The 12847-nt window shown below is 42.3% G+C and overlaps 2 protein-coding genes across 3 annotated transcripts in view; one reads left to right on the top strand and one right to left on the bottom strand.

The window, feature by feature from the left end:
• Positions 1-106: 106 nt before the first annotated feature.
• Positions 107-12847, top strand: part of LOC122395322 (ATP-binding cassette sub-family G member 1-like) — a 29795-nt gene continuing 17054 nt past the window's right edge. The window contains exon 1 of the mRNA XM_043392776.1: positions 107-216. The gene's annotated coding sequence lies outside the window, so the exon portion shown is untranslated. The remainder of the gene's footprint in view (positions 217-12847) is intronic.
• LOC122395321 (lysine-specific demethylase 4A-like) lies at positions 2584-12543 on the bottom strand. 2 transcript variants are annotated; one of them, XM_043392774.1, is made up of 11 exons: positions 12413-12543; positions 10852-11650; positions 10555-10760; positions 10117-10472; positions 7595-10038; positions 7337-7519; positions 6963-7262; positions 6691-6882; positions 6490-6603; positions 5386-5478; positions 2584-5180 (listed from the first exon to the last, which is right to left on the bottom strand). In XM_043392774.1, the coding sequence occupies exons 2-11, from the start codon at positions 11626-11628 to the stop codon at positions 5082-5084; spliced, it is 4764 nt and encodes a 1587-aa protein (XP_043248709.1). In that variant the 5' UTR covers positions 11629-11650; positions 12413-12543; the 3' UTR covers positions 2584-5081. The 2 variants fall into 2 exon arrangements, with proteins under 2 accessions (XP_043248709.1, XP_043248710.1); XM_043392775.1 differs by having other exon boundaries at positions 2584-4433.

Genomic DNA, 12847 nt, shown 5'->3' with positions numbered 1-12847 from the left:
GTGGGGGGAAAGGGCCAACTGTGGCTCGTGGTTCGCCAGTTCGCCAGACGATCTGGCTCAGATTCGTTAGTGTAGTTCCAATTGTTAAAAAATGACGAATGCAGTTACGCGAACGAGGATATTGGCAACACAGTGTCCATCGTGGGCAGTTCCATGTGCACACGTTCGAAGGATGATCGGTTTTCTATCGGCGACGCATGCGCGTCACGAGTGCAGGTACGAGGCTTCCAATTGGCGGAATCGTCGCTAGCGACGCCATGTTCCATCAATTGGGAGATAGCGCTTCGCGCCATTTTACGCATCGATGACGTCATGTTTTGTTGTTCCTCCCTGTACATTAAAAAGGATTAACATTTAATTTTACATCTTAACTCGCAGCAGTCGCGTTGATGTTCGACGTGCGAGAGAGTTTATAGTCGTAAAATTGTTCGTTTTAACGCGAAACCGAATGTATTCCGTGAATTGAGGACTTTCGTAAGCAGCGAATCGCGAAAGCTTTAAGTCACCAGCGTGCTGTAACTCGACGTAAATTAATTTTACGTGATAGCCACGCGTATAGTAATTAAGAAAGAAGCATATTTTTTTATCACTTTTTCGTACTCCAATATTCTTAAACTATCCCTCGATAACGGTGACAATCGTGTTGAGTTACGATCAAAAAATATAGTCGAAATAGAACTTCGGAAGACTTCGATCAACTGCCTGTGTACAATACAAGCAAACTCTTTTCTGTGAAAAAAAACTACGACGAATCAAAGTCAATAACACATAAATAAACGATACGTGATATTATGCTGATTATTGTTATATCTACGACGGGGCATTGTATATTATTTTTTGTTTATCGATGTGAGATTTTTTATTGTTCAATGCAAGTATCGCCAGCAAAGTCGAACAAATTTTACTCACGAATGTTGAATAAAAATTTTTAGATTAATCGTGAATTCACTTATAAATCAGAATCTATTATAAGTTCACGAACGAATCTGATATTTTTATGCACCATTGGAGAGTATATAATTTGCCCAACTCTGGCCATTAGGGAATGATTTCGTAAGAATTGTTACGTTCTTCGAATACGTTTCATTAAGTAAAACGGATGTTAGTTGTTTCGGTACGAATAACAAATGTAGCAAAATTTTTTAATTCATTTCTTCTAAACTCTTACCTTTGCATAATGTAATAGAGCTAACTATGGTATGTGATACATTTGTTACAGATTTTCGTAATTTTAACGAAACAGCATTTTTAAACGTGTACATCTTTTGGTAATTAATTGTTACACGATTCTTATGTATATCTGCAGGCGTAAAACACATATTTCGCATCCGTTGGCAATGTTTTTAAAGTAAATTACTCGTTACTCGTTTTGAGATGCTAGTTGTTCAACGTACAGGGTGTCTCGTAATCCTTAACTTCGTTAATGTAAATATAAGCACGAACATAAAGATCTGTACTGAAATCCATTTAAGCGGGAGGTAAAACTTTTATTTTATATGGTACACTTATTCTTGGATGAGAAATCCCAATTTCCTATACGAATACTTTTCTATACCAACATTAGAAATGGAAACTCTTCCGTTTCACACAATATTCATTGTAGTGTGAAATAGAAGTGTTTATCAGTGATTCCCAAAACGAATCGAATTTTATATTTACGAGTACGTGGATAGAAATGTATTTAAACAAAAATGTACTTTACCAAGTTGATGCTGTAATCGGCGTTTAAAAAGTGATACGTGTAAAGCTTTAAACAGAATATGCGTTGTTAAACTATCGAATAAATAACATCACGTTACCTAGATTGTTGTTAAACCTATCTCAGTGGACGATGTCTAATATAAATATTATAAACTAGTATTATAGAATTTATCAGGGATGCTAGATTACGTGGAGATCTATTCAATAAATGTACGGTGGTATATTTTCTAACAACAGTCCAGAATTCCTTTACACTTCTCTGTCGATGCAGAAATAAAGACGCCGTTTATATGTTTATTTTTTATTGTACATTGTATCAATCTGTTTCTACGCTCGGATACATTGTTAACTTTTTCGTTTTGGTTCAGTTTTTCTTTTTCCTTTTTTTTTTTTTTGTTTCTTTTTATTTATATCATATACAGACAGAACGCTAATACAATCCCCCCCCAAGACCTAATTCAACGAACAGTTATATAAAGTGGTCGGGGGGGAGAGTGATAATTTTCATTTTGCATAAATTACACATTTTTAAGTTAAAACTATTCGTTTGCTACGCTCGCACGCGTGCAAATGTTCATTTAAGATAAATAAAATTTCTAGGAAACGAATTTCAAGAGATCATATGAGGCCCCGCGCAAAGGGCGACGAATTTTCCTTTACAAATATACATACATAAATCGGTGCTTCGTCGAATTATTGTTTCGCAGATTTTGTAAACGCAGAAGAAGAACAAATACGTATAAACGTAGCGTACGGGTGGTTGGGGGGAATTATTTAAAAACGATACAAGAGTATTAACATGATTCCAACGTGTTCGCGAATAACGAGCATACCGGGCTCTACGTATAATTGGTATCGTATGCGTCGTCAAGTCGCGTTTCATCTTTTTTTTACAAATTTTCATAGACTAATTCAGTGACGAACACGTGCGCAATCGTGTATGCACTACGATTTATCAGGGGGTGCTCTGCTTAAAAATCACTTACGCGATACGCCACGCCAGAAGGATCGACAGTCGCGTTATTCATCCTCGCGAATTACAAATTCTTCCTAAACGTTTAAAATTAACGCGATCGTACAATAACCTACGAATTAAAAGTGACGTATGCTAAACTGCATGATTCCAAATGTTTAGTCATATGGCCATAGTAATAGCAGTGTATCTGTACGATTTTTATGCACTGTTATTATTTCATAACGTTGCGTGTTAACCCTTTGCACTCGAGGGTGATGGTCATTCGCGGGGAATTTTGGTCATGCGCGCTGGAGCACACGATCACTGTATACACTTAACTAGAATTTAGGGAAAGAGACAAAAACAAAAAATTTCCTCTCAATCTACATGGGTATAGCTAGAGAAATACGTATGGGGATGTTTGATAAGTTCATTTTTGTCTGATTGGCGAGCATTTGAAGTAGAAAGGACAATTTTGTACAAAACATGGGAATTCTAAAGATACATCCATGGCAGGAAGCTAACGCATGTGTAAAAAAATTCCCGCGAATGTCCATCCCACACAGATCTTATGGAAAATGGCCCCCCCCATTTAAATTAGCTGAAATTCTGATATGATGCAGTTCATGGTGCTTGATGAAAAATTTCAATGGGCCCAAGCTCGCAAATTGAACAGTTTCAAAAGTCAATAATAGTATGACTTATTCCAGACTAGCACGTTCGAGCATATTTAAGTGTAAGAAGCACTGTTGTAGTACACTGTCCATATATTTAACCCTTTAAAACTCAGTAGTTGTACTGTGGACCCTCTGACTCCCATTTTGACTCCTGAAGGGGAGTCAGAGGGTCAGGGGTAACATTTAAGGGCCCACAGGGTTACAACAGTGCTTCTTACACTGAAATATGCTGAAACATGGTAGTCTGGAACAAGACACACTATTATTACCTTTGAAACTGTTCAATTTGCGAGTTTGGGCCCATTGGACCATTTCATCGAGACACCATGAACCACATCGCATCAAAATTTCAACTAATTCAACCAGGGGGCCATTTTCCATAAGATCTGTGATCTGTGACCTTTGTCTTCAAACTCGAGGACTCTGCTATGGAGACACTGCAAATAATTTTCAGTTCATAACACAAGGACAAAGAGAAATCGTAAAAGCTATAAGATCGTGTAGTGTGTTCTAATAGATTTATTATTGTAACACCTGTATAGAAAAGCCAAGATTACATATTGGCGATTGCTTCGAGAGGTATCCACACCTTGAACGATTACAAAATGTAATTGTATCCATTATAAATCCATAATAAATTAAAAAAATAATAACTTTTAATCCGCATATCATTTACTTATATGCGAATATGGATCTTTTCGCTAAAATTGCTTCGAGTTGCTGGTAATACGAATGAAAAATGGAGTGCAAAGGGTTGAACAGCAGAATAGAAGAAAAAATTGTTTCTGCGAACCACTGCTGTACCCTTCTGCATGTGGTTTATCATAATAAATATCTTTAAATACATTATCTACCGATGCTTCTTGACCAGGAGCACGTTGCAGTTACGCAAACCCTCGAATATTTCTCAATGTCCCGATGCTTATCCATAAAAACAAAGTGAAGAATGCGATCGCTTAAAACACACAATTCATTCGATATCCACGTTCGCGTAGATATATACAGAAAATTTATAGCGGATTGTATCGTATCTTTGATCCTTATCGCCAGCAGAAACAGTGTCCTCAACGGCTTGTAGAGCTCACTACGTCGTACGTTAGCTGCTTGTAAATACAAGGGGTAAGAAAACATTCTACGTATTCATTTTATAAGACAGAAGTGATCTCCCGGTCTGTATTTATCTCCTAGTTACGCGACGATTACGATTAAAAACTCGAATACGCTTATTTATAGTCGCGAAGGGGACGCATGTCGCGTCCCAGCACTCCGCGACTCGTCGCCGCGGTAGCCTTTTAATACTTTTTTTTTCCTTTGTTTCGTTATTTTTCTGCTTTTTCCACGACACATCGTAACATTTATATAAAACTCGTAACCCGAAGACGAATGTTGTATCAATACTCTTTACAGTGAGCGTGTAAGCAAAATAAAAGGGATGGTGTACTGAAAAAAACAACGAAAGTGCGATACCGATAAAAAAAACGAAAGAAAATGGCGGGCGCATGGAACCATTTCAAAGAAACGAAATAGGGGGGGTGATAAAAGAAAGGAATCCGCGAAATGAGAACAAAGACGAAGAGAAAAGTTGAATCTGTCCATTCGGTCCATTCCGAGCGCGGTTTACTTTCAGAAAAGACCAAATCAAGTAGGTACACATTTTGTTCGTATATATTATTTACAGCGACTGAATATTAAATTGTCTCTATTAATTATTTACATCGAACCGTTATATAATTTTGTTTTTTTTTTTTTTAATCACAATGTTTAGACTGTTTCACCTTTCTTTGCGCCTCGGATTCATCCTCCGTGCCGTACAGATGACACCGGTGCTTCATTTCGGTCGCAACAGACTTTAATAGAACCAATTGAAACACAAAAATCAACGTAAGCACTGGTGAAGAAGACAAAAAGAGGGGAGAATTACAAAAAAAAAAAAAAAAATAAAAGAAAAAAAAAAAACAGGTGCGACAAAAAAAGCGAAGAAAAAGCAAAGGTGAATTCGTTTCGAACGATCAATTATTTCTCGTAGTCAAATTAGTTTAACACTAAACTCACCAGACGTGAACGCACTCTTTTTGGCATATCTTCCTGTAAGCTATAAATCTCGTTTCGCTTCAGCACGAGTTGCGAACCATCTTCGAAAATTACCTGAAACGTAATCACGAATTGAAAATAATCGTCGACGTTTAGAGGTTTCAGAGTATTATTATTGCACGTATTTATACGTGGACGCCACAGCGAGTGTGAATTGTGGTAGGAAGCAACAATATCGTTCGATCAACTTACACCGACGAGCTATGTGCATCGATAAAATTTACATTCGCACGTTTGGTTCATAATAAAACTACAGAGATAATACTTGAATATTTAGAAAGTATTGGGCGTAAAAATTTCGAGTAAAAAAACATTTAGGAAGCTTTCGTCAGTCGTACAAAATATTTGTTGCAGCATCACAGTTGGAGGATTTAGGTGACTTTGCTTAGACTTAGTACCTTGTACACCGAGTGAACAATGTGTGTAGCAGAGATGGGCAAAGTAACAATTAATTAATAAGAGAAATATAACATGATCATTCGTTGTACAATTTTTTTCTTTTATTTATTGCCCATCTCTGCACCGAGGGTCGAGACGTCACACATACGAGGATCGTGTAAGCGTGTAAGTGTACGCCATAGGTGCTGATACATTTGTATTCTTGCTGTTGCTCCCCACCTGTCACATCTTTTACTGTGACGTCATTTGACCCCCGATGCTTTGGGTCGCGATCGAAATTGGGGGTGGCTCCCATTCCCCTTAGTCATCGGTTCCCCTTCCCCGCTCTAGAAGGTAAGTTGCCCCCGGCTTCCTACGATCTTTCAGAAGCTTTGGTTGTATTTTAAGATCGCACAAAACTTGCGTTTTATGCTCTAAACGGAATATCACATTTGTTTCTCTTAAAACATTCCATCTCGGGTAGTTAACGAAACACCAGGCTCGATGAATATATTTTACAGAAAACAAGAGACTTTGAACTACCCGAATAGAATTCAATTCTGTCAACACTTTGACGGCCGCTGTCACGTGCATGTGATTTCGAACAATCGTCGACAAACTGGCGAGACACGCGGCCATGAAAATGTTAAAGGTTAGAGAAGAAAAATAAATGGACGTGCTACTCACGGTGTACATGATTCTATGATTTGTACCCTCGAAGATACCATCGTACAAATTCTCGTCAGTCCACTTTACGATCACTGCTGCCCCCTGTTGCGGCGGATTTCCCGGATCATAGTTCTAGAATCAAACAGATGGTAACAAAATTTGCGATGCGATTCGTAATGGGACGAGAACGTAGTCTTAAAAGTACAAACAGATTTCTACCGTAATGTCTGATGGATACAAATCTTCGCTGAAGCTATCGTCGCTGAACGTGACCATGTAAAACAGGGTGTCGTGTATGGAGTCTACTTTGGCCTTGTAATATCTCGTGTTGCGATGCTTCGCCCATACGATCTCTCCCTGTCGGATCGTTGGAACTTTTTCTTTGCCGTCGTCATGCCCGTCACACGTCACCTAAACGCAATTCTCGTTATTTATCGATTCTATAATTGTTAATTCGTCTCGTGAATCGTCAGGTATCGTCTTTTAGATACCTCAAGTTCCGGTGAGTTGTAGACAGGTATTGTGAACGTTGCACCGGAAATGAGACCGCACGACGGATGGAACAGATTGTTACACTGGTTACAGTTGAGACACGCTCCGTCCTTTTGCCCGCAGTAACAACACAGCTGACTAACGATATCAGGCCTCATAGTTAACACGTTGATCGGATCCTTGTTGATCGCGTCTTTGAATGTAACGCCTGGCAATAAGAGGGCGCATAATATATGCGCCCAATTACTGTCGCTGGTACGCTTCAGGGCACCGCCTCGCATCGGACATAGACAACACATCTGCAAACAGATTTAATCGCTTTTAAGAACAGAGACGATATCTTAAAAAATTTAATAAATATACAGACACCTACCACTTGCGTTTTACCGGCTCTACATTTATCGCAGGCCCAATTTCGTAGGTCCGTAGGCAACACGGTAATCCCGTAACACGAGGCGTGTACGGTGACGTGACATTCCCTGCAACGCAGCAGCTTGTCGTTTTCCGGTTCGACGATCTGCTCTTTCGAATTCGCTACGAAAACGCTTGCAGAGACCTGACGACATGGCATACAATCAGTTAAACGTAATTTCACGTTGTGAGAAGTGCAATACGAAACGGATGGACTCACCCATATCGGCGAGCTCTCCGGTAAAACGGTGGGTTTACAATATTTCCAGTCGGGTGGCATCAGTCTGCCGTATCCGTTGCAACTGGAAGTGAACGGCGCGCAGATGGCGCAGTGGGATATTTGAGCGCTCCAATAATCGTTGAACGCTTTCAGTAAATCGTTATTCGGCACGATGGGGTAGAGCATGTCGGATATGTGGCCCGGTATCATCGACACGCGATGGGAAACCGGCGGTAATTTATCGACGGTGGTATTGTTCGTGACTACGTTCGAATCGTCCACGTTGATCGCGGTGATCGTCACCTTGGTGTCCAACGCGTCTTTTTTCCTGGTGGTGGCCTTCTTCAGTTTCTCTTTCGACTTTCGCCTGGACATCGTCAGTTTTATCGGCTTCAACGACGGCATGTGCGCGTATATGTTGTCCGTGGTCTTGCGAGCGCTTTGACACTGAAGCTTCTCCGTGGAATCGATCCTGTGTGGAAGTTGCTCCTGCGAGAGGGGCGTGATCGTGACGGTCGAGTCTAAATCGTGAAAGTTTGGCGAGGACCGAGCCAAGCCGTAATGGGCACCTACGTCCAAACCGGACACGTTCAAACTAGTACCGGACGAGCCGTCGACGTCCAACGGACTGTCCGCCTGCGTCGACACCGTCTTCACGTTACTCGCGATCGAGGCGACACCCTTGAACGAATTCCTGTTGCACGACTCGTCCCTCTGGCTCGCGTTTCTCTTGGTAAAGTAGTGATCCTGCGACTTTTGCAAAATCGTCACGAACGACGAGGCCGGCGCGCTGCTCGTCGTCGATTTCTGCAAACACTTTCTGTTGAAGTCAATCATCATCGAAGACTGAGGATTTATGGACACGTTCGCGCAGCTGGGCGACGGGGCTAAGAAGAACGTGTTGGTTTTCGGCAGTCCCAGCGAGGACTTCTGCGGTGCGTCCAGGCTCATGGTCTGCGCGTCGTCCATGGAGTTGTCCTTGGAGAAGAATAAACTGCTGTTGCAGCTAGGCAGCTGCCAGAACTTCGTCGCCATCATTTTCGACGCGTCCGTGGTGGATCTCTTCCCGAGCGTTCTCACGTCCGTGCCGGTACCGCTGATGCTGTGACAAGTGACGGACTGAGTCAGCGGTTGGCTGAGCACCGCGCTCTTCGCGAAGAAGCCTTCCAAACGCGGTATCTGAATAGCGTTGCAAGCGACGGGTTTCGACGGTTCCGTGGACTTGGAATCGTTTCCAGACTCCTGCGTGGTGACCTCCTTCTGCAGAATCGGTGGTCCGGAGAAGCTCAAGTTCGTGTTCAGGAACATGATACCCGGATTGGGGAGTTTGGGCTCCTGAGGTTTGGCGATAGGCCAAGTCTTTGGTAAAACTACTACGTTATTCGACGACGGGTCCTTCTCCTCTCCCATCGACTTGTCGGATTCAACCTTAGGCGAGACCTCGGTGGAGGTTATGTTGTACGCTGACTTCAACACGCTCAGCCGTGGCGCTTTTATTATGTCCTTCTTCGTATAGTTGGGCATCGATCTCTCGGTGAGCATCGTGCCCACGCTTTTGCAGCTGGTGTAACTAGACGGTCTCATATCCGGTATCGCGAGCGGGTCGCTGCTCATGTACCCGGACTCCACCGCTTTGTCGAACTTGACGGGCTTCGATTGATCCAACGCGATATTCTTCAACGCCGCTTGCTTCGCGAACGTCGACTTGATCCTGGCGGCGCACATTTTCTTCCCGCTCTTCGCGTGGAACTTCGCCCGCTCGACCACCGCGTTATCGACGAACTTCTCCGCCCCTTTCGGACTACCGTACACGGGATTCGCCTCGTGGTTGGTACTCGTGACGCTCGGGACTGGTTTGTCGGTGATCGGTGTCACGCTGATCTCGTTATTAGCGAAGATCAGCTTCCCCGTTATGTGACTTCCTTTCCCGAGACTGTTCGAAACGTTCTTGATGGTGAATGGTTTGTGACTTATGCTGGGCATGGCCATAAGCTGCCGTTGCACGTTCGCGTCGGACACGTCCAACGGCTCGCCGGTGTCGAAGATGGATATATTCAAATGTTTGCTCTTCTTTTTGCCGGTACCCCTCGGTCTTCCCTTCTTCGCTTCCCCGGACTTGGAATGTTTCTTCTTCTTTTTGACTGGTTTCTCGGTGGCCTCCGAGAAATCGGAAACGTCTTCCACTTTGATACCCTCGTTGACACTGTCGCCAGCTGTCGCGACGTTCGAGCCCCCTTGATCGTCATTTTGCTCGGGGAACGAAGAGGACATGAAGTTCAAGCTATCGTCCGCTTCCACTTTGATTTCAGTCTTTACTGTCACTTGCTCGGTAATACTTTTGTTCGACTCCTTCTTGGACTTGGATTTGTCGTTGTTCTTTTTCTTTCGCTTTCGGCTCTTTTTACGATTGTAACCGTCATCGTACACGGAAGCCTCGTTCACGTCTACGATACAAATTCGATCATTAACATTTAAGATTTAGAAGCAAAATTATCAAAGTGATTATCGAATCGATTTCTCACCCATTTCTCCTGCTTTCAGCCATATGTCTTCCAAAACTTCCAGCTGCTGTTCGTCCGGTTGTTCCTCGACTTCCTCCAGTTCAAGATCCTGCAAAACTTTCTTCACGTCGGGTGGAATATCGGGACGGTTCACCAACTCCTCCATATCAACGTCCGGATTCGTAGCCATGATGTTTTTCTTTTTATGTATCGTGTGCCGTTTATTTTTCGGTGCAGCACTTAAGTAGCTCTGTGGCAGTTGACCATTGCTGCTATTACTGCACAGAAGATCCATCTGAGACGGCATGGGAGCAGCAGTTTGCCTAGGATCTTCAGGATGTGGACCAATGTCTTCCCCGCGTAACCACAATTCATATCTATGATATATTAATTTTAATTAATGTACGATTCTTCTACTAAATCCTGTTTTAATAAATATCCAAAAGAAAGTCTGACTACCTCTCCGGCTGGAAACGTTTCACGAAGGTGTCCATAGAGATTTTAACCATATCTTTACTGCAGGTACATTGCGTAGCCCTTTTACCATACTCCACCCATCGCGGTGCTGCGAAATTAGTAGATTCAGCGCAATTGAAACCATGATTGAAGCCGGCGTGATAACCGTAAGGAAAGGTGATCATTATTTCACCAGCTTCTTGCGTTATCTAAAAGATAAATGCAATTCTTATATCTGCAACTTTACAAAAGTCTGATTTGAGTATTTCCTTTATACGGCGAGAGCGTATTGAAACTTACTTTATTGCATGGAATGGAATATTGCCTCAATATCTGAGGCGAAATGAGAGACATTTTGTGACGCAAGAAAGCCTGACAACTCTGGTAGCTCGACGGAAAGAAGCCACTGGCGAGCCTTTCCAATCGTCGTCCGTGTTCTGGCGGTATGGCGTACCACGTCTTTGGGGCTCCAAAATGTAAATAATTTATGGAGTACAGATCCATGTCCTCCGTGTGCCACGCGAACGTGGTCTTCCACATTCCGAAATACAAGTACGCCGTGTTGACGCCGTCAATAGATATACCATAGTCTTTGTTTACGTAATCGAGAATTGTACCTAGATGATTAATGTTCCATTCTTTCACGTCCGGATCAGTCAACGAACCGGAAACATCTGCTCCGTATATAGGCGCTACGTATGTTATATTCTTCCAATATTTCCTCTCCAAATCTTCGTAATCAAAGTGACGGGGAGTGTTATAGCGCTCAGAATTAGCTAACTTACTGTACTCCTTAACGGTCATCGACTTCTTTTGTATATTAATTTGCTGATAAAGACCCTGCTTGCCAGTGACTACTTGACAAATCGGCGCCGGAATAGTCAGATTCAAGTCGTCTAAGTTATAGCCTCCTTTCCTCGGAATCCATTCAGGCGGTGGGATTACTTTTGCTAAGCCTGCTTTATGCGCGCCTTTGCTTTCCATATATTCTACGTACTTGGTAAAATCCTTGAACTCTTCGTACGAAGGTCTGAAGACTTGGATGCGGGGCGTACCCCGTGAAATGTTGCTGACCATTTTTTTATATTAATTTCTACACCTGAAAAACCAAGGTACAGATTAGAATGGACAGACAGTGTAAGAGTTTCGTTTGCAATTTGTAATTGTAACAAACGAGTACCGATGTAATTTACAATGTACACAACCGTCCGGTAAAAAGATTATATTGTACCATTTAAAGTCATTGACACGCGAATACATCGAAGATAATAACCATGGACACAGATAATTCATGACATAAATAAGATCGCGAACGAGAACCGTGACACATAACGATAAACACGAAACCAAAACATCCTGTACATCTGCAACGCGCACGACACCTGTCCCGTCAGTGAAAATAATTAAAAACCACACGGATAACCGAAGTAGAAGCCAGTAAACATATCACCGGGGCCGGTTGATCGTGTCCAATGTGAATTTGATGTTTTTACGTGCAACATTCAAAAAAAAAAAACGAGAGAATGCCTAGCGAGGCGCGGATGTTTTCAGAACGAAACGTGCCGGAGGTGCATAAACAAAATGGATGATACCTATTGTCAAGGAGTACCTCTTAAAATAAACTTATCTACAACTCATTGATAGCGGACGAGAAACTAAACGCGTCGCGGGAGAACGGTGGAATCGTCGTTGTCCATGATTTTTATCACATGTTTGCCACTTCAAGGCAGTTTTTCATAGTTGAAATGATGGCTGGTCGCGAAATCTTGTCGTTGGCATTAATATTGACCGATATGTATTCTCGCGTACGGGAACGCACAGTTTTCCACATTCTCCCCGTCCAATACGATGCATTACTTACACCGATATCAGACGCGAAAAATCACCTTTCCTGTATAAACACCATGTTCATCCAGATATTGCCGTGGATCCTGCGATTTTGACACATTCACCGCTGTACCCCGCGCGTCTCCAATACCAATAAAGATGGCGTTCAACCCTACATTAGCCTCAGACGCCAGAGCAATAGTGCACGCGTTCGAAGCGGCAAGTTCAAATTTCTCTGTTTAGTCACGTACATGATTTCACGTCAATATTCTAACAGAAATCATCGGATATATCCACTTTCGTTAAACCGTGGTATTCGTCGTGGATGTTTCAATCTACGGAAGCACATTAGACAAGGGCATGGACAGAATTTTGTCTAGAGAGGGACAACAATTCTAGACTAATTTACTAAATTAAGATTCTCATGTACCTACTAAATATATATCACTGTATTTTAATGCTACGCGTG

This window comes from Colletes gigas, unplaced genomic scaffold (genome assembly GCF_013123115.1).
Source record: "Colletes gigas isolate AHSC1104 unplaced genomic scaffold, ASM1312311v1 Colletes_gigas_Sc00005, whole genome shotgun sequence".
Taxonomy (NCBI): domain Eukaryota; kingdom Metazoa; phylum Arthropoda; class Insecta; order Hymenoptera; family Colletidae; genus Colletes; species Colletes gigas.
This window is presented reverse-complemented; position numbering and strand designations above follow the sequence as displayed.